Consider the following 26,423-nt stretch of genomic DNA (forward strand, 5'->3'; position numbering starts at 1 on the left):
AATCTTGGAAATGTGAAAAAGATGCACAAATCCAATGTGAGCATCAAGATAGCATTCTACCGTGTGAGCAGTCAGGCTTCGTTAAAGTCCATATTAATTTGCCTTGTTAAGTGCTCTACTTTGTATAGCTGCATAATGTTGCATGTGTTTTCCCGTTGTTTGAAGAAGGTGAGTAGTTCTTGCAACCATTCATACAACTATCAATGAAAGGTGGGGCCACAAATTAACTAGAGAAGTTAATTTCAGCAAATTACTTCCTAAAAGAATATCAGGCAAGTGTGGTTTTAAAGTCTGAGAGTAGATTTTCCCCTACCAAAAGTTCTTTGCATAGTCAAGGGTGAAAAGTACTAAACTTTGTATGAATCTATTTCATTAAGCAGGATTAGTGATATCTGTGATTTTTATTTTTTTAGCTGACAGAACTTGGGTGAAGTCCAACTCTGCACAGAAGACAGGCTCCCAAACTAACGTGTCAATCCAGGCCTCAGATTTGCACTCAGTAGAGAAGAGAACCCCTGGGCTATATCGCTACAGAACTACATGTGAGAAGCAAGCTGCATCAATTGCAAAGCTGAAAGAACTGTTAAAAGCAAGTAACCAAAGATGTGAAGCAATTGCAATAGTGGTTCAGTATCTTCAAGTCCAGGTGAGAATTTCTTGAACTTGATTTCCTTGACTTTTTCACTGTTAGTGATTGCCAACTTACTTATGCATGTTTGTTAATCTGACGAATTTTGCTTAAGGTAGTTGGTCTTGTTCAGACATGCTGTTGAGATGTTCATTTTTGGGGTGTCATAAAGGCCAGCATTTATTGCTCACCACTAATTGGCACTAATACCATGTCCCTACTGATCAATACAGGAGCCCATTGTACTAATCTCTACTATTCACTGCATGGCTAGACATAGCTGAAATGCCATCTATAAATTTACCAGTGACAGAATCAGAGATGGTGAGATTATTAATACTGTACACTGATTAGGAATTTGAGCAGATTGGGTATACCCTTGCAAACTTACACATATTGTATCATGGAGAGCATTCTGACTGGTTCCATTACCACCTGATGTGTCATTACCTTGAATATTATGCCATTGAACGTCCATTGCCAAGGCCCTTATAAGCAATATCCTTTGAGAGAGGAGTAGTGATAGTCATTGAACATAAACTTATCGAGGTCAACCACATGAACATGTCTATGAGAGGTTTGATTATCCTCTGGAGAGTGATACCTTGGCAAAAGTGGCCAATGATTCCAGCAAAACCAAAGCTACCCTGTTCAAGGCAGCCTGCGTGATTTGGACCATGTTGACTACCGTAAGTTTTCTTTTGGATTTGCAGTGGTTATTGTTTACAAATGTGTTAGAAGTTTGTAACATTTCTTAAACTGGTTCCTTTGTGACCAAGAAGAACATGGTGCACAATCACCTGCAGATTCCCCCAAGTGAATTACATTTCCCACCTTCGAAATGTATTACAGCTCCTTCAAGACTGGGTCTAAATCCAGTGACTTCCTATCCAACAGAACTGTAAGAGCATCTTCATCAGAAAGTTGCAGCAGTAGCTCACTACTGCCTTGAGGGTAATTTTCATAGTCAATAAATGGCTTTGTATTTGGTGTCCTGATCCTGAAAACTATAAAAAGAAAATCTGACCTCAGTATGGAAAGAAGTATATGGTGGGGGGGGGGGGGCAGACTTGAAGTTGGTTGGTATCATGATTATCATGATTCTACCCTGAGCAGTCACATTCCACTTTATAAGGCCAATGATTGAAGTTCAATTCCCACCACTGTAAGGAGTACGTGTGTTCTCCCTGCAGCCATGTGTGCCTCCTCTAGGTGCTCCTGTTTCCTCCCACATCCCTAAAGCTTACAGATTGGGGTTAGTAAGTTGTGTACATGGCTGTCAGTCATTACACATGATGCATTTCATTGTATATTTCCATGTTTTGATGTATGCGTGGCAAAGCTTGTCTATCATAAGATCACTTTAAAAATCAGCAACTGTTCATTTAGAATGCTAGTATAATCTTGGTGGTAATTTCAAAGTTCAAAGTAAATTTATTATCAAAGTATACATCACCATCCGGAACCCTGAGTCGTTTTCTTACAGGCATTCTCAATAAATCCAGTAACTACAATAAAATCAATGAAAAACCACATCCAACTGTGCAAATACAAACTTTAAAAAAATAAATAAGCAATAAATATCATCATGATATAAAAAGTCCTTGAAAGTGTGTCCATAGGTTGTAGGAACAATTCTGTGATAGGGCAAGTAAAGTTGAATGAAGTGATCCCTCTGGTTCAAGAGCGTTATGACTGAGGGGTAATAATTGTTTCTGAACCTGGTGGTGTGGGTCCTGAGACTCTTGTACCTCCTCTTGATGGTGTTGAGAAAAGACCTGGGCGGTGGGGGTCGCTGATGATGGATGCTGCAACAAAAAGCTGTGTAGCTGTGCTCAATGGTGTGGAGGGTTTACCTGTGACAGACTGGGTCATATCCACTACTCTTTGTAGGATCTTCAGTTCAAGGGTATTTGTATTTCCATACCAGACCATGATGCAACCAGTCAGTCAATATACTCTCCATCGTACATCTGTAGAAGTTTGTTAAAGCTTCCGATGTCATGCTGAATTTTGGCAAGTTTCTAAGGAAGTACAAACGTTGCCAGGCTTTCTTTGAAATTGCATTTGTGTGCTGGGCCCAGAACAGCTCTTCCGAAATAATGACACTAAGGAATTGATAGTTGCTGACACTCTCCAACTCTGATCCCCCGATGAGGACTGGCTCATGGGCTTCTGGTTTCCTCTTGTAGTCAGTCAGCTCCTTGGTCTTGCTGACTTTGTCATTAATGCATTAAACTTCATGAAATTTGTTTTTGTACTGCAATATCTATAGGCTACTTAAGCTTATGTACAGTGCCTTGAAACTGAAAAGGTAGCAGTTCAGAAATATTCATTATTAGATTTATGCCAAATGCACCACTTTGTATTGAGGCCAAGAATTTCCATTTTACTCTCTTTTGAAGACCTCCTTTCATTCCTTTTTAGGTATCTTCTAAGTAAAGCTTTGCAAAGTCTTTATGGGCAATGATATGCTTTTTTTTAAGCGATACACGGCATAAATCTAACACTGCACTGCAGTCAGGTAACACCATCCCAACTGTAAAGTATGGTGGAGGTAGCATCATTCTATGGGGATGCTTTTCAGCAGCAAAGACAGAAAATCTAGTCAGGATGATGGGAAGATGAATGCTGCTAAATACAGAGATCTTGGATAAAAACCTGCTCGCCTCTGCCAGAGAGCTTAAACTGGGGAGGATGTTAGTTATTCTGCAGGACAACAACCCAAAGCCCACTGCCAGAGCAACCATGGAGTGGCTTCAAATGAACAGAACGGATGTCCTTGAGTAGTCAGTCAGAGTCCTATCCTTGAGCTGATTGAACATTGTTGGCAAGACCTCAAGATTGCTATCCATTGCCACTCACTAACCTGGCACAACTTGAGCAATTTTGCAATGGAAAGGGAAAATCTTGCTCCATGATGTAGTACAAAGCTAATAGAAACTTATCCAAAAAGACTACAGGTTGTAATAGCTTTAAGAGGTGGTTCAACTAAGCACTGAGCAAAAGGGGATGAATACGTCTGAACTGCTGATGTTTCCATTTTTGAATTTTTTGTTTTTTATGCTTTACAATTTTCCCTTTTATTTTTGGGCGAACTGTGGGGAGGGGAAGGAAATGTGATTCACAAATAAATTCTCAAATTGATCAAAATCTCTAGTTGTAATACTCATTTATGTGAACAAAAGGTTGGGGCTGAATACTTTTTATCAAGGCATGGTATATCTACTTGGCATTTATTTGCAATGTGTTCGATGACATTTGTAGAAAGTGAAGTGGAGAAACTGAATTTTTAATGTGCCTTCTAATTTCAGTTTAAAGCTAAATTGTAAGTTTTGAATTTGATTGCCCTATATTAACATTCAATATATTGTGTGGATATTTCTGAATAAATCTAGGTACAAATTTTTTGAGTAATTAAGTCTAGATGTGCTTGATTAATTTTTTCAATTAATACTTCATTTTTGAATATCTGTAGTAAGACCAGACTGTTAAATGTTCAGAAGGTCAGAAGGTATCTGTGAAAAGAAATGTATATCCATTGAGAACCTTCACTTTGTCTGCCCGTGCTGTCTTGTCTGTCCACAGCCACCTCTACTGCCACATGATCTAGATGCAGACTGGAAGAGCAGCATCTTGGTAGTCTCTGACTTGATGGTATCAACATCAACTTCTCTAACATCTGATAACCAATTTCTCTTCTCTTCCCCCCCCCCACCCCCCCTCAATTTGTATCCCTCTGGTTCCATTGCCCCATCTTTATCCTCCCCTACCTCATTGGACCAGCCCTTCATTTGGCTCCCCTCTCCCCTCTATTTCATGGTCTGTTACCTTCTCTACGTTTCCTCCTTCAGATGGTCATAGAACTCTGCAACACAGAAGCAGGCCCTTAGACTTATCTAGTCCATGCTGAACTGTTAATCTGCCAAGTCCCATCGACCTGGACCTCCCATTCATGTACCTATCTAAATTTCTCTTAAATGTTGTAATTGAACCTACATCCACCACTTCTGGTAGCTTGTTCTGCACTCTCTCTGCCCTCTAAAGAAGTTTTCCCTCGTGTTCTTAATTCACCTTTCCCCCTTAACCTATGACTTTTTGGCTCAACCAACCTCAGTAGAAAAAACTGTATTACCCTATCTATACCTCTCAATTTGTATGCCACTGTCAAATCTGCCCTCATTCTTCACTCCAGGAAATAGTCCTAACCTATTCATCCTTTCCCTCTAGCTCAGGTCCTCAAATCCTGACAACATCCTTGTGAATTGTCCCTGCCCTCTTTCAATCTTATTGACATCTTTGCTGGCCAAAAATGCATACAGTGGTCCAAATTAGGCCTTACCAACATCTCCCAACTCCTGTATTTAATACTTTGATTTAAGACTGATGTGCCAAAAGCTTTCTTTATGACCCTGTCCATCTGTGACGCCACTTTCAAGGAATTGTTGATCTGTATACCCACATCACTCTGTTCTACCATATTCCTCAGAGCTCTAACACTCACCATACAAGTACTACCCTAGCTTGTCCTCCCAAAGTGCAACACCCTTAACTTGTCTGCATTAAATTCCTTCTGCCATTTTTCCAGCTCATCCAGGTCCCACTGCATGCTTTGATAATCTTCCTCGCTGTCCACTACATCCCAATCTTGGTATCATCAACAAATTTGCTGATCCAGTTTACCATATTATTGTCTAGAATATTGATATAGATGACAAACAACAGATCCAGCACTGATTTCTGGGGCATACCACTTAGTCACAGCCCTCCAGTCAGGGAGGAAACCATCTACAGGTAGTCCCCAAGTTACGAACGTCCGGCTTACGGACAACTTGTACTTATGAACTGAGGAAGGAGGACACCGTCTGCCATTTTAAGTTGGATCGCGGCGACGTCCACCATTTAAAGTTGCTGTTGACACTGTGTTGAGTCTGTAACTTTGTATTTGACTTAAATTTTTCTTAGCAAGATTCACCCTGACCCCCCCCCCCCCGTGTTCCGGTCAGCGGGTGGCGCAGTGAGATCAGCGCCAGGCTGGAGAACGGAGGTTCCTGAGTTCGATTTAGTGACAGACTGCTCCCGTGTCGGGCTGATGTCGATCCAGTGATTCCCGTACCATCCGTGCCAGGTTGATGTCGAGCTCACAACTCAACCTCGTAAAAAAAAAAACACTGCCACCTCCAGTTTAAATTCCCACACGGAATATTGTGGAGGATGAAATACCCAAACCCAGCACAGCCCCCACTTGTCCCATTTAACCTGTCTCAGTGCAGTAAACTTTAGGACCCGGGGAATTCAGAGCAGTGGTCCTTAGGACTCAGTGGACCTCGGGAGCCGGCACAGGTCGGGACCTGCCGCCTGCAGTGTTTCTGTTCTGTGGAAATAATAAAGCATTTGGAAAGAGGTGAAATGCCATTAGGAAAAGCGTTAGGCTACAGTTGGTCAATGATCGGAACAATTTTAAAGGATAAAGTGAGAATAATGGAGCATGTGAAAGGCCCTGCCCCGATGAAAGCTACAATTACTAGTAAGCAACGCAGTGGTTTAATTATTGGAATACATACATTTCTTAAGTGTTTTATATGCAGAGAAAGGTAAAATATATACTATATACTAAGACAGACGTTGGATTGACGCTAAATAATACCGGATGTACTTGTTCCAACTTGCATACAAATCCGACTTATAGACGGACTCAGGAATGGAACTCGTTCGTAACCGGGGGACTGCCTGTACTGCCACTTCCTAGCTTCTGAAGCCAATGTATAATCCCATTTACTCCATCTTGAATGCCAAGTGACTTATCCTTCTTGGCCAACCTCCCATGCGGGGCCTTGTCAAGCGCCTTGCTAAGTTCTTTTGACTCTTCCATCTATCACCTTTCAGTTTTGCACTTTGCTCCCTTCTTTACCTCTCCTGCCCCATCCCTCAGCTGGATTCATGCTCTTTCATCTTCTCCCCCACCCTTTATTTTGGCTTTCTGCTGTCTCCAGTCCTGATGAAGGATCTTGACCCAAAATGTCTCAACTGTGTGTCATTTGTCTAACTCCGAAAGCCCTCTTATATTGCACGAACAATAAGCATTTAAATCTTGCCTTCACTCAAACACAGCAAAACACAGCATTTTTTTTAGCGTGTCGCACCAGACAGTCAGCCATTCTTGTCTGGTGTGTGGTGTCAAGATTGGTCTCCTTTCGGATTAACTGGGTCACGGTATGAACGATCCTGACTCGACCCTTTTTTTCACGAGGCTGAGTGGCTAGCTGGACACTCAACCCGGCACAGATAGAAAGCGCGCTGGGGGGTGGCCCAACTTGGATTCGAACTGGATTCCGGTGCTGATGCCATTGCGCCACCAGCCGGCCTATAGGCATTATTGTTAAGGGGCAAGTTCAATGGGAAAATAGGTTGAGTTTTAAATCCTGAGATGAGATATGTTTTACTAGAATGTAAGCCTCTTCATGAATTTGTACCTGAAGTGTAAAGTAAATAAATGGGAATGGCAATTTATAAATAGCTGATAAAGCTTTCTATGTGTGCTGCACGTAAGCAGTTAGACAACTTATTTGAGCTGGTTAATGTTTTTTAAAAGTAATTTCTCTGATTTTTAGTTCGGTAGTATTTTGGATTGTCATAGTTCTTCAGGACTACTTTCCTGTTCAAGTGGCAAGTATTTGCCATTACTCTGACTTTAAATTTTTTTTGCAGCAATGTGGCAGTATATTAATTCTAAGCACTTCAATTTTGTAGAACTGCCATATTGTATATATTAATATCTTTGTGAACCTCATTATCCATATCAACCTGTTCCTGGGGGCAAGTTCTCCCTGCAGTTTTTAATCTGCATATATTTTGCATATAACTCTTCCTGTGATAGCCACCTTTTCCTATCAGGTCCTCAATGGTAAAAATATTTTTCAACACCTTGACATGTGAAAAGATGGCTTGTTCAAGGGCAAGGCTATCCATTTTAGAAATTTGGGAAGGTTGGGAGATAAGCAGCAAGTTGTTGAATATGGCAGAGGAATTTCAAAGATGTGATTTGGCCATGAGCATAATTTTCCATAGTATTTCAGTCTCCATGTAGCAGAATATGACTTAATGGAAATTATTGCTTAATGATTCTCAATTTGCATTTTAATCTAGTTTAGACGTCATTCCAGTTACTTATTGGGTTGCCCTCATAACCAAGTCAAACTCAAGTCTTGCGGCTATTAGTAGCCATATTTCTGGAAGAAAGCATTGCCTTTGGCCAGTCTGTGATAGTGGGCCACAAAATGAGGCACCACCCTTCTGACAGCTTGAGCCATTAGAATTTTTTTTCCAATGGATTCTGAATGTTTAGCAGCTGTTTATTTATTCATTGATGAACCAACGGGAGTGAAAGCTTATTTGCCTCTTTGGGGTACACTAGTCATTTTATAATTGCTGTAAAGTCCTTTCTTGCGAGAGGATCATAATCTTGTCGTGTGCCTCAGTGACCTGGAGGGTTATGCTGGTTTGTAAACAGCATTGTAGAAACCTATATCTGTGTGCAACAGTATTCCTGAGACCCACCCAGGACTTGCATGACTGACAGTAGTGAAAACCAAGCAACCAACACGATAAAGAAAGCCCTGAACACCACCAGAGATGGAGGACTATGTACAATAGGCGTCTTGAGGCATTAGATACTACGCAAGATGTTTTTAAAATTCCCCAAATTTAGCTGGAAGGAGAAGCAAACTAATAAGTGGCCACTCTCACATAAGACTAAAACATAGGAGCAGAATTAGGCCTGTTAGCCCATTGAGGCTGCTCTGCCATTTCATCATGGCTGCTCCAATTTTCCTCTACAGCCCTGAACTCCTGCCTTCTCCCTGTATCCCTTCATGCTGACCAATCAAGAATCTATTGGCCACTGCCTTAAATATCCATAAAGACTTTGCCTCTACAGCTGCCTGTGGTAAAGAATTTCAGAGATTCACTACCCTCTGGCTGAAGAAATTTCTCCTCATCTCTAAAACCACACCCCTCTGTCCTCTCATCTTAGACTTTCCCACCATAGGAAACATCCTCTCTACACCCACACTATCAAGGCCTGTCATCATATGATAGCTTTCAATGAGGTCACTCCTCATTCTTCTGAACTCCAGTGAATGCAGGCCTAGAGCCATCAAATGGTCTTCATATGACAAGCCATTCAACCCCTAGAATCATTTTTGTGAGCCTCCTTTGAACCCTTTTGAGTTTCAGAACATCTTTTCTGAGGTAAGGGGCCCCAAACTGCTAACAGTACTTCAAATGAGGCCTCATCAGTGCTCTATCAATCTCAACGTTACATCTTCACCTTTTTATTCTAGCCCTATTGAAATGAATGCTAACATTGCATTTTCCCTCCTCACCACAGACTCAACCTGCAAATTAACCTTTAGGAAATTCTACCCAAGGACTCGCAAGTCCCTTTGCACCTTAGTTCTTTGTATTTTCGCTCCATTTAGAAAATAGTCAACCCTTTCATTTCTTCTACTAATATGTATGACTGTACAATTCCCAATATTGTGTTCCATCTACCATTTTTTGCCCATTCTCCTAATCGTAAATCTTTCTGTAGCTCCTCCGTTACCTCAAAACTACCTGCCCTCCACCTATCTTCATATCATCGGTAAACTTTACGACAAAGTTATTAATTCCATCATCCAAATCATTGATATATAATGTAAAAAGGATTGATCCCAACACAGACCCCTATGGACACATCTAACCAGCAGCCAACCAGAAAGGATTCCCTTTATTCCCACTCTTCACCTCCTGCCAATCAGCCACTGCTTATCTATGCTAGAATCTTTCCTGTAATACCATGCGCTTGTGGCTTGTTAAGCAGCCTCATGTGTGGCACCTTGTCAAAAGCCTTCTGAAAATCCAAGTACACAAGATTCTCCTTTGTCTATCCTGTTATTTCTTCAAAGAATTCAAAAAGATTTATCAGGCAAAATTTTCCCTTGAGTAAACCACGCTGACGATGGCCTGTTTTAGGATGTGCCTCCAAGTATCCTGAGACCTCCTCCATAATGATGGACTCCAACATCTTCCCAAACAGAGGTCAAATTAACGGGCTTATAGTTTCCTTTCTTCTGCCTCTCTCCCTTCCTGAAGAGTGGAGTAATATTTGCAATTTTTCAGTCTTCCTGAACCATTCCAGAATCTCTTGACTCTTGAAAGATCATTACTAATGCCTCAACAATCTCTTCACCAACCTCTTTCAAGTACACCATCTGGTCCAGGTGACTTATCTACCTTGAGACCTTTTAGTTTCCCAAGAACCTCCTCTCTAGTTTAAGGTAACTTGACACCTATAACTTCCACCATACCGCTAGTGTCTTCCTCAGTGAAAACTGCAAAATTCTTATTCAGTTCTTCTGCCATTTCATTGTCCCCCATTACTACCTCTCCCACATCATTTTCCAGCAGTCCAATAGATAGATAGATACTTTATTCATCCCCATGGGGAAATTCAACATTTTTTCCAATGTCCCATACACTTGTTGTAGCAAAACTAATTACATACAATACTTAACTCAGTAAAAATATGATATGCATCTAAATCACTCTCTCCAAAAGCATTAATAATAGCTTTTAAAAAGTTCTTAAGTAGTTTACTTAAATACATTAAATACAATCAACCCCGGCACTTTAACATATCTTACTCCTGGCGGTTGAATTGTAAAGCCTAATGGCATTGGGGAGTATTGACCTCTTCATCCTGTCTGAGGAGCATTGCATCGATAGCAGCCTGTCGCTGAAACTGCTTCTCTGTCTCTGGATGGTGCTATGTAGAGGATGTTCAGGGTTTTCCATAATTGACCGTAGCCTACTTAGCGCCCTTCGCTCAGCTACCGATGTTATACTCTCCAGTACTTTGCCCACGACAGAGCCTGCCTTCCTTACCAGCTTATTAAGACGTGAGGCGTCCCTCTTCTTAATGCTGCCTCCCCAACACGCCACCACAAAGAAGAGGGCGCTCTCCACAACTGACCTATAGAACATCTTCAGCATCTCACTGCAGACATTGAATGACGCCAACCTTCTAAGGAAGTACAGTCGACTCTGTGCCTTCCTGCACAAGGCATCTGTGTTGGCAGTCCAGTCTAGCTTCTCGTCTAACTGTACTCCCAGATACTTGTAGGTCTTAACCTGCTCCACACATTCTCGGCATTAATGATCACTGGCTCCATATGAGGCCTAGATCTCCTAAAGTCCACCACCATCTCCTTGGTCTTGGTGATATTGAGACGCAGGTAGTTTGAGTTGCACCATATCACAAAGTCCTGTATCAGTTTCCTATACTCCTCCTCCTGTCCATTCCTGACACACCCCACTATGGCCGTTCACTCCAGTATCCACTCTTGCTTGTTTTTACACATTATGTAAAAAGTATCTGAAGAAACTTTTGGATTCCTCTTTAATATTATTGGCTAGTTTACTTTAGTAATCCATCTCTACCTTAACTACTTTTTTAGTTGCCTTCTGTTGGTTTTTAAAAGCTTCCCAATCCTCTTCCTTCCCTCTAATTTTTGCTCTATTTAATGCCCTCTCTCTGCCTTTTATGTTGGCTTTGCCTTCTCTTGATAGTCACGGTTATGTCACCTTTCCATTAGAATACTTTTGGGATATGTATATCCTGTTTCTTCCAAATTGCTTCCAGCAATTGCTGCTGTGAGTTGTCCCTGCCAGTGTTCTTTTCCAATCAGTTCAGGACAGCTCCTCTCTCATGCCTCTGTATTTCCCTTTTACTCCACTGTAATAGATAGATAGATAGATACTTTATTCATCCCCATGGGGAAATTCAACTTTTTTTCCAATGTCCCATACACTTGTTGTAGCAAAACTAATTACATACAATACTTAACTCAGTAAAAAATATGATATGCATCTAAATCACTATCTCAAAAAGCATTAATAATAGCTTTTAAAAAGTTCTTAAGTCCTGGCGGTAGAATTGTAAAGCCTAATGGCATTGGGGAGTATTGACCTCTTCATCCTGTCTGAGGAGCATTGTATCGATAGTAACCTGTCGCTGAAACTGCTTCTCTGTCTCTGGATGGTGCTATGTAGAGGATGTTCAGAGTTATCCATAATTGACCGTAGCCTACTCAGCGCCCTTCGCTCAGCTACCAATGTTAAACTCTCCAGTACTTTGCCCACGACAGAGCCCGCCTTCCTTACCAGCTTATTAAGACGTGAGGCGTCCCTCTTCTTAATGCTTCCTCCCCAACACGCCACCACAAAGAAGAGGGCGCTCTCCACAACTGACCTATAGAACATCTTCAGCATCTCACTACAGACATTGAATGACGCCAACCTTCTTAGGATGCTGCATTTGACTTCAAATACTGATGCATTTGACTTCAGCTTCTCCTTCTCAAATTTCAGGGTAAATTTGATTTTATTATGATCATCTTCCCTAAACTGTTCTTTTACCTTAAGATCTCAAATCGATTTCAGTTCATTGCTCAACTCCCGATCCAGAATAGCTGATCCTCTAGGGAGCTCAACCATGAGCGTTCTGGAAATTTCTCTTGAGCGTTCTGGAAATTTCTCTCATGGGCGTTCTGGAAATTTCCCCTCTTGAAATCTAGCACCAACCTGATTTTGCCAATCTACCTGCATATTGAAGTCCTCCATGACTATTGTGGCACGCATTTTAATTTGTAGGTGACCTCCTTCCTACTGGTTTGGGGTCTGTATACAACCTTCCCTGGAAGAGAGCCCAATGATCCAAAAATCTTATGCCCTGCCTCCTTCACCAACTCGTTAGCCACGTATTAAACTGTATAATCTTTCTAGTTCTGGCCTAATTAGGAATGTGGCAGTGGTAGCATTCCTGCGATTACAACCCTGGAGGTCCAGCCCTTTAACTTAGCACTTAACTCCCTGAATTCTGTATGCCGAACCTCGTCACTTGTCTTACCCTTGTTGCTGGTAACTACATGGACGGTGACTTTTAGCTGATCACCTTCCCACTTAAGAATGGTTAGGACTGGATCAAAGATATCTCAGACCCTTGAACTTGGGAGGAAATCTACCATTCAGGAATCCTGTACTTGCCAACAGAACCTCATGTCCATTCCTCTAAAGAATCCCCTATCACCACAACAAGCCTCTTCCTCCCCTTTGCGGTATGAGTCACAGAGGCAGACAGTGCCAGTAACCTGACTAATGTGACTTTCCTTTGTTAGGTTATTTCCCCCCCACCAGTATCCAGAGTGATTTACCAGTTGTTGAGGGGGATGGCCACTGGAGTACTCCGCACTGGCTGTTTAACCCCTTTCCCTTCCTAACTGTTACCCAGTTTCTTGTGTCCTGCACAACATCTCTGTATGTCCTCTCTGTCAACTCCTCAGCCTCCCAAGTAATCTGGAGTTCATCCAGTTCCAGCTCCAACTCCTAACATGGATTGTTAGAAGCTGCATCACAGATGTAGTCGTCAGGGACGCTGCAGGTCTCCCTACCTTCCTGCATTTCACTGTCCTGCCTGGCATCTCTACTGTCCTAGCTGAGCAGATATGAAGAAGGGTAGGAGCAAAAAGAACTTAACCATAAGCTTTTCTTCTTTTGCTTTCTCTGACAAAGCCTCTGTTCTCCGAAGCCTTGAAGAGCTCAAGGTCACCATTCTGACTATGCACTCGGCCGACAGCAACTGCTGCAATGGCTGCTGCGCTTATTCCTGTCTTTAATTTGCTGTTGCCAATCAATCCCAAACGCTGAATGGCTGATGGTCAAAGCTCTTTGTAGCTGTAGCGACCTGCTGCTGCCTTTTGTACTTGTGCAGTCGACCTGATTGAAGACACTCCTCTCAAAACTTCCAATGTCTGGATTGGCTGCTGGTCAAAGCTTTTCATCTGCAAAATTATGCTGAATCAGTTACAATTGGCAGGAGTAGCCTCCTGCATGTCACTTCGACTCTACCCAATCTACTTTGACCTCTTCTGTTGACTACCTGGTGACCTAATCTCTTGTCAAGGATGTGCTCAAATCTTCCTTATGTAAGACAAAGGAATGCAGCATCCTCACTAATGCTTGAGAATCTCCAGCCCATTGATAGCAGGTGAAGTATTTGATATTGAGCAGGTGGTCATGCAACAGTAGCTTGTGTGAAATAGCAGAAGGAACAGACTGTCTTAAACTACACACCCACACTTTCAGGCAACTCCCTGCCCATCAATACAAAATTCTGCATTGGCCTTGCCACATCAAAAGCCAAAAATAAGCAATTAGTCTGCTGTTCTGAGGGACTGCCAAAGGAAGCAAGTCTTAAATACAAGGTGTATCTGGCATGTTAACTCAATTTGTTGTGAAATACTTCATCCAAGGACAGTATGGGAAATTGAGAATACTGATATATAACCAACCATGCAATCTGTTTCTACTTTCAATACTTCTTTCTTTCAATGGGATATCAGATATTTTTCTTCTGTTAAAAGCTGCTTTATTTCATGCAGAACAGAAGTTCTCAATCAGTATGATGTATGCAAATTTCAAATGGTTTTTTCCCCACTGCACTAAACTGAAACTAGTTAGTCACGGTCTACCTCGAGTTGGGATCTCGCTGTTCACCTTTGTTTTCCTTGTGTGATGCAGATACTGTTTTGCATTGTAAGTCAAGTGCAAGCAGAAGATCAGTCATAGTTTGAGCATTGGAGGATTGCAGCCAGTGATGCATAGTATTAGGATGGCATCCGTTAGTCTCGCGAGACCACAGATTTGTGCCTGGAGACTTTTACTTCAGTCTCTCCAGGACGCAGGCCTGGGCAAGGTTGTATGGAAGACCTGCAGTTGCCCAAGCAACAAGTCTCCCCTCTCCACGCCACCGATGTCGTGCAAGGGAAGGGCAAGGGCCGATACAGCTTGACACCAGTAATGTCGCAGGAGTTGCCAGAACAAGGTTGAATGCAACGTCAGACTGCCTTAGGGACTCCAGCTCCGGATTTGTCCTCAGGGTTTACTCCCGAAGCCTTTCCCATGAGTGGGTATGGCCTCAAGGCAGTAGTAGGAATAAACTGAAATACAGCAATAACTTGGGAAGGAATGGTGCAGGAAACTTTAAGTTTGGATTGAGTGGGTGTAAGATGTGATGAAATAAAAAACGACAAATTTAAGCACTTGATTTCATGTTGAAAGGTTTAGAATATTATACTGGATCAATGTTGATTAACAGTGCAGAAATGCAGTGCATAAATTATCACTTTGCAGATCATATTACTGGATTTCACTCTGGAATGTTTAAGTGCAATTAATATGATAATTAGTAAATTCTGAAATTGGAGAATTAAGGGAGTTGCTGTTCATGTAAAGCCACAAATTAGTTTGAGTGTTGTCACTATCTTTCACCTGGAAATATCTTGATAATAGAAATACAATTAATGTTCCTCTTACTATAGTGTGAAATTTGGCAGTCATGTTGTTCGAACACTGAATGACATAAATGTTGATTAATAATTGTGAAATTCTGAGCAGCAATATACTTGCAATGGATGAAGAACTGATTTTAAGACACTGGAGCAGAGTTGGGCCATGTGTTATAGTCCTATTACAATGCAGTTTGACACTGCTATCTGCTTCAAAATTGGTTATTTGACTGATTTTCCCCATTGCTTGATGCTTGGCTCTTTTTGTATATACAAAGCTTGACTTTCCACCTGGTAACAGTTCTATGGACTTAGGATAATTGTATATTTTAAGGTGGGTATGTCATGCCTATAATTCTGGGCACCAATATCATTTGTAGATTGTTTTCCTTTCAGTGGCTTTTGTAATTTAATGTGCCATTCCCCTTTCTTCCTCAAATGAATGTTTTTACCATGGAGTACTATGTTGGCACGTGGTCAAGTGGTTAAGGTGTTCATCTAGTGATCTGAAGGTCGCTAGTTTAAGCCTTGGCTAAGGCTGCGTGTGTGTCCTTGAGCTAGGCACTTAACCACACATTGATCTGCAACGACACTGGTGCCAAGCTGTATGGGTCAATGCCCTTCCCTTGGACAACATCGGTGGCATGGAGAGGGGAGACTTGCAGCTTGGGCAATTGCTGGTCTTCCATTTAAAAAAAACCTTGCCCAGGCTTGCACCCTGGAAACTTACCAAGGCGCAAATCCATGGTCTTTTGAGAGTAACGGAAGCCTACTACTACTCTGAATGTAGCTAGTTGAAGCAGTTTCCTTTAAGATGGTCATTGTTTAATCTGGTGCTGCCACAGAGTGAACTTCTAAAACCTCCAGTAAAAGCACTTCTAACCATTCTATTTCAAATGCTGAAGCAGAATCTCTTAATTGATTGTAAGGTTGCACATTGCCAAGTAGTTATGCACTAATCTCCATGCTTCATGGCAAAGTCTAAACAATCTAGTTGGAAATATTTCAAAACCAAGAATGAAAAGCTACACTGCCATTAAGTTGTGTTTTGATCAGTGAGGCCATATTTAGATGAGTTTTAATGGAATAATATTATACATCAGCTATTTGGGGCAGAATTGGTAACACTTTGATAGAGCTATTCCTGTTCTGTTCTGTGCTTTGCTTATTGCCTTGCGGGAAAAAAATACCTTAACTATTTAATTCCATTGAAAGTAACTGAATCTGCTTTTTCCAGTTTCTAATAGAATATCCAGATTACAATAGTGAAACAATGGTATTGTGTTACTTTTGTCCAATTAACATTGATCAGCTCGTATACCTTTTTTACTTGTGCAGCCAGATCAACACAAGTACTTGTATCAAATTGGGTGACAGATCAGAAGATTTGACAAAATACAAATGCAAAACGATGACAAAGATTACAAGGAAAGAAGAAAAAATAGGATACAAAATACAGCTAGCCAGAAATATTAGAAATTTCTATAGGTGTTTTAAAGTTAAATTACTTCTATAGGAGCAAGTTGTGAGAGTTGAAGGAAAAAGAAATGGCAGGTGAATTAAATGCAAATTATATTAGCTTTGCATTAAGGCCAGGAGGGATTTCAGAGAATTCTGTTCACCAGCACAGTGGTTGTTGTAAATGGTTTCTCCAGCACTGTCTCCAAGTCCCGGAGAATGGCATTCTAGGGCAGTAAAAGGGGTCATTGAGATAATTGTAGTTTTTATTTTTCCATAATTCTTTGGATTTAAAATTGCATTTGGGCATAACACAAATACCTTAAAGGAGAACAAAATCTACAATATAGTTTGAAGTCTCAAAGGAAAAAGGCTATTATTGGCATCAACAGCAAGGCAGATACAAAAATGTACGGTAATTTGGTAAGGTCAGTATTCCTTTGTGAAAGATCATTTTTGATCAATTTACTGTTATATGAGAGTGTTGCTATTAGCACAACACTATTGCATCTTGGGGCATCAGAATTTGGAGTTCAATTTTGGGTACCATCTGTAAGGAGTTTGTGTGTTCTTCCTATGACAGTGTGGGCTTCATCCAGTTTCCTCCCACAGTCCAAAGACATACCAGTTAGTAGGTTAATTGGCTAATGTTAAATAGGTGGATTGCTGGGTAGTGATGACTCATTGGACTGGAAATGCCTGTTTCACATTGTATCTCTGATAAATCACGGACTTTGAAGAGGCAAGATTTTCTGTAGGAGGAACTGCTGGATTTACAACACTGTTAAGGGGCATTAAATGTCAACTTTCATGTCTTCGTTTTGCATTGTCTTTTTGAAATCCACTTGGGTATCCACATCCATTTTTGATATCTGTGCTGTCAGCTGCGAGCTACTATACACCTATGATGTAGATTTGGTTTATGCTCCAAAGGACTGGTAAACTGGATACTGACCTCCAAGAAAACAGTTTTGTTCATTTGGAGGGAGGAAATGGCAATTTGACAAAGGAACAGTTTTGTGTTGAGAACACAGAGTTGTTCCTTTGTCAAAGCTGGATGCAAATTGCTGTTGAAACCTCTGTTACTTGAAATGCATTTGCTTTCAGTTTTGAAGGTCTTTATCAGCTTCTATTGAACACAATCAAATAACCAAATGGCTTTCCCTTAAATCCATGTTGATTTCCCCCCCCCCCCCCCCTCCATTCTCTGGCTTATTTTTCCAAATGTGAAATGACTCCTTAACCACTCACATTACCCTAACTAATCTGTGTCTGAACAATTGGGAGATGTAGGACAGCTGAATTGAATTGACTTTATTGCTTGTATCCTTGTATATGAGGAATAAAAATCTTTACATTACGTCCCCATCTGAATGTGCAATTGTAGTAATTCATAGAACATAGTAAGACCATAAGATATAGGAGCAGAAGTAGGCCATTCAGCCCATCACACACAAAATTTGACCCTTTGGTCCAGTAAGTCTTCACCAGCCATCAAGAACATTATATCCTACTCTCTATACACTGTACAGCAACTTTCAGGGATCAATTAACCTATGTAAGCATGTAAGGAAATGGGACCATCCAGGAGAAAACCCAGCCATAGGCAGAGCAAGCAAACTCCCAGAAATCAAAACTGAACCTTGCTCATTGGAGTAGTGAAGCAACAGCTTTACTCACTGTGTTGCTCGATAATCCTCTAAATTGTTAAACGTGGGTCTTCTCCTTTTCAGGACCTTTAGTGTTTGGCAAAACCAAGAGTGGTTTAATAATATCATACTGATTAGAAGTATGAAAAATGAACATTCCAAAGCTGAATTGAAATGACTATTATTTACATCCTCCAAATGCATGAGTAAAAACCTTTACATTACATCTCCATTCAAATGGGCAATGTGCTAATATTATAAATTACTATAAATTACGTACAGCATAACAAATTATGTAACAACACGACAGAAAGGCATACTTTATTGATCCCGAGGGAAATTGGGAAACATAACATTAAAGAAATACAGTTGTCAACATGAGTTAAGCAGCCTGATGGCCTGGTGGAAGAAGCTGTCCCGGAGCCTGTTGGTCCTGGCTTTTATGCTGCGGTACAGTTTCCTGGATGTTTGCAGCTGGAACAGCCTGATTGGGGTGACTCGGCCCCCAATGATCCTTCGGGCCCTCTTTACACACCTGTCTTTGTAAATGTCCTGAATAGTGGGAAACTCACATCTACAGATGCGCTGGGCTGTCCACACCACTCTCTGCAGAGTCCTGTGATTGAGGGAAGTACAGTTCCCATACCAGGTAGTGAAGCAGCCAGTCAGGATGCTCTCAATTGTGCCCTTGTAGAAAGTCCTTAGGATTTGGGGGTCCACACCAATCTTCCTCAACTGTCTGAAGTGAAAGAATCGTGACTCCAGTACGCTATTCCAGGCACTGCCATCGAGCTGGAAGGCCTAATCTCTTTTTGGGTGGACAGAAATGCTGCTATCTCTGGCAAGATCCACAAATGAAGTCTGTGTTTGTCATGAAGAGCTGGTGTGTGAATATCTCACTGTTCAGAGCAGATAGTTTTTAATGGTGAAGTGCAGGCTCTTCTACTTACTAATGGAGTTCACTGCCATTGTGATTGTTGCTGTTTACATATTCCCCCCCCCCCCCCCCCACCCCAAGCAAGTGCTGGGGAAGCACTGCACAAGCCATGTGCAATCTTGAAGCCATTCACCCCGATTGTCTCTGGCTGGACTGTTTTTAAGTTGACATGATTGAAGTTACCAGCAACAATACAAAGTTCTGCCAGCATGTTGTGAAGCTGATCAGAGGAGAGAATTTATTAGACCTGGATTTATACCCAGGTTCATGGAGCCTACAAGCCTAGTCCCTGACCTCACCTTGAAAGCTAAAACCACACATCCATTTCACTAACCCTTGCATACAGACTAGTGGTTAAATGAGTCAAACCAGTTTTCAGAGACCAATAAGTACCTCATCAGTGCTGCAGGATTGTTTTAAAAGTACGGACTGAAGCATATTCGGGGAGGGCCCTACCTATGATCATCAGGTCAATATTGATGAATATGTGGGATCAGTAACTGGCAACATAGGAAAATCCATTGAGGATGTTACTGTGATTGTTAAACACTACACTACCATAGCAAGCCAGAAACCATGGCTATCCGCAGAGGTTTGTGCACTGCTGAGGAATCAGGATACTGTCTTCAGGTCAGGGAATAGGGTGACTGCAAGGTCAGTCTGAGCTCTATCAGGAAAGCAAAGCATGAGTACCCGCAGAAATTTCACAGCTGCTTTGTGACACCCGAAACATGTGGTGCATGTGGCAAGGCATACAAACCAAAACAGATTACAAGTCCACCCTGCACATCAACCTAATGGGTTGAATGCCTTCGCTGCAATGAATGATGTAACCGAGCAAATCCTTCTCTCCCTTTGAGGAGCAGGCACCCTGTCTGGCTGCAGCTGAGGTGAGCAAGATCCTAGCCAGGGTAAACCCACACAAAGCTACAGGGCTGGATAACACATTTGGTCAAGTACTGATAGATTGTGATGCCCAACAAACAGAGGTCTTATTGGACATCTTTAATATCTCTTTGGAATGATTGTGGCTTCCTTAGGGACAGTGGCCTGTTTCAAATCCCAGGAGAGTGACAGTAACTAGCCAAAGCAATTATCACCCAGGGGCACTGACTTCAACAATCATGAAGTGCTTTGAATGGCTGGTAGTGAATTGTATAAAATTCCATCCTCCAGCTGCTTTGGACCCATTCCAGTTCGACTTCCACTCAAACCAATCCACTGATGCCATAGCTTCAGCTCTCCACTTCATCCTATCCCACCTCGAGAATGATGCCTCATGCCAGGATATTATTCACGAACTTCAGTTCGGTGTTTAACACTATCATCACTCCGATTGGTCGGTAAACTTGTGGGGACTCAACACCTCTAGTTATTCCAGGTTGGCAGCATCATCTGAAGCTCCATCACACTGAGCACTGGTTTCTCCTCTCTTCTCCCTCCTCCTCCCACACACAATGGTTGATCTAACCTGGACCTAGAACACCACCACATTAGACAAGATGGCACTGCTATGTACACTCTCTGAGGAGATCAAGGTGTGTAAGGCTCCCTCTTGAACCCTTCTTCTTCCCCCCCCCCCCCCCCCCCCCAAGGGAATTGGGGGGGGGGAGGTGGGGTGGAGATATCAATGCTCAGGAAATCCAGCAGGTCTGGCATCTGGAGACAGAAAAGGAAGGGAAGTGATGTCATAATCTTTTAACAGACATGTCCCTTGCTGAAAAAAGGGCATTGAGTCTTAATTCTGTTTGCTTTGTCACCCAACTATCTCAACAGGTATTAGGAGTTTCTGATCAATGCTAACCTCCTACAGAAGGTTATTTTTTAAATATTTCTGCACCATCAAGGATAAAAGCGTTTAATTTGCCATTCACCACAACAACAATTTATTTAACTACCACTGCAGATCAGCAATGTGCCAAACATAACCTGATTTTTTTTTTAAACTTCATTCACAGGGAAGGGGTATTGGAGAGGAGAGCATTTGCCCATCCAAAACCCTCTGAGCTGCTTTCATTAACTGAGCTGCAGGTCGCTTGTTCTAATATAGCTGCTTGATATACCAGGCTTCTCTTTATTTTCTAGGGTTAGCCACTTGTACCATTCCAAGCCGTGGCTTAAAAAAAAAATCTGAAGAAAATTACAGAAGGAAGTCTTTGCATGATAGTTTGCCTACCTGAAAGGATGTGCTTATTGGAAGTCAATCATTCTAGTTGCCATCACTGCAGGGCTTCCCCTACAGAGTATCATTGGCTAAGCCCATTTTGGATGTTTTTAGTGATTTCTGTTTAGTTACCAAGGACAAGGGACTGTGCATTCAGCAGCAAACAATTTTAAATTCCACTGCCAACTCACCAAATGAAGCTGTGCTCATCTACAGGCATAAGTAAAGTTGTAACAAGTAACTTGTCCCAACTACTGGACTTGTTATCTCCAACCCTTAAGTATCTATTTTTGACGTTCAGTGCCAACAACATTGCTGTGTACCCCACAAGATCCTGTAGGAGGTTACCATGGATCAGAAACTCGGAGTTTACAAGTGCGTACTCCTATGCGTCCAAGTGGCTGAGGTCACGGGTTTCTGATGTGTTGCTGGAATAGCCTAGAATAGTAATGTATAGTACTATTACTATATAATGGTATTACTATAGTAATGGTATACATTTCGTCAGTAGCGCACCACATTATCGACTGTGGAGAAGGGAATTAAGTCTTGGGGTACAGTAACAGCCAACTAAGCTACTTTATCATGAGTAGTGTCACAATCTGAGAGCAGTGGCTGATCCAGTTGAGTTTCTAAATATGGAACAGGGAATATTACAGCACAATACAGATTGAAGTGGAGGTTATTAGAAGTTGCCACAAACAGAAGAACAGACCATGCTGGAATTTCTTGGCACTGGTCAGCTGCATGCCTGCTGCTGTCCCTGCTAGGGTTGGGCACAGCTGCAGGACATTACCAGCAGTGCAGTGGTGAATGCAACTGCCCACAGTCTATTGAGCACAGCGCCTTCTAGCCCTGAATGTCTCCATGGCAGAATCTAATTGAACCTTCTCTTCTCAACCCCCCCCCCCCCCAAAAGTGTTTTCATAGCATTTATTAAACCATAATCTCATTGAATATTTAATTTTAAATCGTAACAACACATAAATTTCTAAAATGTCTATTTCCTGGAATGTGTCCATGGTATTTCCTCTTTTGAAATGCAAATGTTGGAATTGGGTGTAGAAGATGCTACTCAACCTGTCAAACCTGTTCTACCAATTAAGATCTTGTTAAGTCTGTACTTTTGTTTGTGATGTTTTGCCTATATTTTTAGCTTTTAAAAACATTCAGGCTACATCCACACTATGCCGGATAAATCCGTAACCAAAGCTTTTACTCTTCGTTTTTACCCTCCCTCCACACTAAAACGGCGTTTTCGTCTCCTGAAACCGGAGCTTTTCAAAAACGCTTTCCAAGGTGGATATTTTTGAAACCGCTGCTCGGGCAGATCAGTGTGGACGGCGTAACCAGAGACTTATGAAAACGCTGACAGATGGCAGCGCGCTATTTCATTGTTTTCTTGAACGCAACCTAACAATTTCAGAACAGACGGCAAAGAGACTGAAGCCAGAAGAGTTAGAAATGTACTCACCAAATACTTTGACCCATAACTTACTGAGTAAATAAGTATACTGTACTCACTTTGTCATTTTCTGTCCATGCTCGTATGAAGGTGGTTTTACCTATTTATGCAAGTACTTCTCTGACAATAGATGTGTAACAGCCTAATGTAACTTTGTATAGAAATACAAGATAACACTGATGCAGACATGTTTTATACATTTAACAAGGTGCTTTATTAATGAGTTTGACAGTTTTTCAACGTTCATCGTCAGCCGGGTCAATCTGTCCGTGAACTCCCTGTCGGTTGCCGCCGTACGCTCCAGTATTTGTTTTTTTTTTACTTGTAAGTTCTCCTGCGCGAAAGCCAACAGCTGTCCGTCATTTTAAGTTTTTCTAGTCTGTAACTACACAAACGTGCACTTTTGCAGCGAGATTCGACACCAAACATGTGGCTTGTTTTCAGTAGATGTATCCTGCACATGTGCAGGAGGAGGAGATTCGCCAAAATCTCCATTTCAGTGTGGATAGAGATATTTTCAAAAACGCATTGTGTGGATACTATCGTTTTTACGCTAAAAAAAATTACTAATGACTAATTTGAAGTGCTGAATATTTAAATTCTGATCAAAAGAACAATAAATTGGCCTAAAGTAATTGAGTGTTAAAATGAACATTGGCTCTGAGAATAAAATCTTTAAAAAATATATTAACCCCAAACCTATTTAATTCCAAAAAAAGTAAGGTTTTATTTGTATGTTTAAGGTATGCCAACGAGACTAAAGACTTAACTAGCTTCTTGCTGTTGTTGGAATATCAGGCAATGTTGTGCTGCCTGTTATGCAAACATTAATTGCAGTGTTTGGGAAAATGCTCAATTAGTGCAGGAGAACAGTTAAAATGAGCACATAAAATAGAGCAGGCATTGATATGTGCTACCATTCCAGGTTATAAATTATCTTCTGCTGTGTCCTTGTGTCTCCAGTTCCTTTTAATCTTGAAGTCTGTTAATAGTTTTCTCTGCCTCAAAGGTTGAGATGGATCAAAAGTTGACCACCCTTAAAGTTCATTCCATTCCTAAATCCTACTCTTATTGCCTGACACTTGGGCTGGAGAAACTTGGGCTCCCTGCATCAACCCTGTTCAACTCTGAAGTGTTTTGTTTCTGTGACAACTTTTTTCCATTAATTCCAGAGGGTAGGGTGATGCAATGGCACTACTAGTAGTTCAATAACCCAGGTTCAAGCCAGACATTTTGTGCAGTCAGTGTGGAGTTCGTGTTCTTCCTGAGCCTGTGAGGGTTTCCACTGAGTGCTCTAGTTTCTAACCAGGTCAGAATCGTGGAGGGTGATAAGTGAACTTACCACAGAAAGTAGCCTTTGGTAGAATAAGTGGCAGTGTCTCTGGATAGCTATAGGAATAAGGGGTGGATCAGTGGGTTAGGATTGACATAATTGAGTGCTTGATGATTGGTGTAGATTCGTTTGGCTGAAGAGCTCCTTTTATTTCCGATGCTGAAATTTGCTGCTTGCTTTTGCACAAGAATCTCATTGGGTAAGGAAGTCCTAATTGTTCACTACACTCCAGATGTGGTCCTGTTGGAGTTCTTTATTATTGCACTCGGGTATCCTTGCTCTTAAGTCCTCTTAATGGTGGAAAAACACCATGAGCCTCCCTCACTGCCTCGTGCACCTGCATGCAAGTTTTTTGTACTTTATTGAAAATTAATATATTTTTTAAAAGTGCTGCATATCAACACGAAAAAAACACATGCAGGTAAGTGTGCACAGTTCTGTCTTGCACTCCACCGGACATTGTCAGTTCATCATTGTTCTCTTCCAAAGTAAGTTTATTATCAAAGTACATACATGTCGCCATATACAACACTGAGATCTGTTTTCTTATGGGCATTCACAATAAATCGAAAAAACACAATGGAATCAATGAAAGACGGATGGGCAAGATGGGCAAACAACCATGTATAAAAGGCAACAAATTGTGCAGTACAAAAGAGGGGGAAAAAAGTAATAAATATTGATAACATGAGCTGAGTCCATAGGTTGTGGGATCAGTTCACAGATGGTATGAGTAAAGTTAAGCGAAATTGTCCCCACTGGTTCAAGAGCCTGAAGGCTGAGGGGTTATTACTGTTCCTGAACATGGTGATCTTGTACCAACTTACCAATGGCAGCAGAGAGAAGAGGGCATGGGTTTCTTGATAGATGCTGCTTTCCTGTGACAGTGCTCTGTATAGATGTACTCAGTGATAGAGCATTACCTGTGATGGATTGGACTGTATGCACTACTTTTTGTACAATTTTCTATTCAAGGGCATTGGTGTTACTCTCCACAACACATCTATAGAAGTTTGTCAAAGGTTTAGATGCTATGCTGAATCTTCACAAATTCCTAACAAAGTAGAGTTGCTGCCATGTTTACTTCATAATTGCACTTGCATTCCAGGCCCAGGACCTGTCTGCTGAAATGGTAACACGGAGAAATTTAAAGTTGCTAACCCTCTCCACCTCTGATTTTTTTCCCCATTGAGGACTGGATTGTGGGCCTCGGTTCCTCCTCCCGAAATCAATAATCAGCTCTTTGGTCTTGCTGACATTGAGCAAGGGGTTGTTGTAGTGGCACCACACAGCCAGATATTCAATCTTCCTCCAATATGCTGATTCATCACCACTTTTAATTTGGCCAATGATAGATAGATAGATACTTTATTCATCCCCATGGGGAAATTCAACTCTTTTCCAATGTCCCATACACTTGTTGTAGCAAAACTAATTACATACAATACTTAACTCAGTAAAAAATATGATATGCATCTAAATCACTATCTCAAAAAGCATTAATAATAGCTTTAAAAAAGTTCTTAAGTCCTGGCGGTAGAATTGTAAAGCCTAATGGCATTGGGGAGTATTGACCTCTTCATCCTGTCTGAGGAGCATTGCATCGATAGTAACCTGTCGCTGAAACTGCTTCTCTGTCTCTGGATGGTGCTATGTAGAGGATGTTCAGAGTTATCCATAATTGACCGTAGCCTACTCAGCGCCCTTCGCTCAGCTACCGATGTTAAACTCTCCAGTACTTTGCCCACGACAGAGCCCGCCTTCCTTACCAGCTTATTAAGACGTGAGGCGTCCCTCTTCTTAATGCTTCCTCCCCAACACGCCACCACAAAGAAGAGGGCGCTCTCCACAACTGACCTATAGAACATCTTCAGCATCTCACTACAGACATTGAATGACGCCAACCTTCTTAGGAAGTACAGTCGACTCTGTGCCTTCCTGCACAAGGCATCTGTGTTGGCAGATAGTACTATTATCAGCAAACTTAAATATGGCATTGGAGCTGTGCTTGGCTTCAGTCATGAGGCGAATGGAACAGGGAACTAAGCACACAACCTGGTGATGCATCTGTTCTGATGGAGTTCATCGGGTAGATGTTTATGCCAATCTGAACTGATTGGGGTCTGCAAGTGAGGCAATTAGGGATCCAATTGCATAAGGAGGTATTGAGGCTTAAGGTCTTGAAGCTTATTGACTTGAGGGTATGATTGTACTGAATGTTGAGCTGTAGTCAATAAAGAACATCCTGATGTATGCATCTTTGCTGTCTTGTCAGTTCTGGGGTTGAATGAAGTGGTACTTGCTGTGGATCTGTTGTGCTAGTAGGCAAATTGTAGCAGATCAAAATAGCTTCTCAGGCAGGAGTTGATGTGTTTCATCACCAACCTCTCAAAGCACTTCAC

The 26,423-nt window shown here is 41.6% G+C and overlaps 1 protein-coding gene across 4 annotated transcripts in view; it reads left to right on the forward strand.

Moving 5' to 3' along the window:
* The window catches only part of mtus1b (microtubule associated tumor suppressor 1b), a 140,062-nt gene that overhangs the window by 77,085 nt on the left and 36,554 nt on the right, over positions 1 to 26,423 (forward strand). For all 4 annotated transcript variants that reach the window (XM_073064573.1, XM_073064572.1, XM_073064571.1 and 1 more), the window contains one exon: positions 414 to 646. In XM_073064573.1, the coding sequence (XP_072920674.1) occupies positions 414 to 646 (233 nt within the window). The remainder of the gene's footprint in view (positions 1 to 413; positions 647 to 26,423) is intronic.

This window comes from Hemitrygon akajei, chromosome 13 (genome assembly GCF_048418815.1).
Source record: "Hemitrygon akajei chromosome 13, sHemAka1.3, whole genome shotgun sequence".
Taxonomy (NCBI): domain Eukaryota; kingdom Metazoa; phylum Chordata; class Chondrichthyes; order Myliobatiformes; family Dasyatidae; genus Hemitrygon; species Hemitrygon akajei.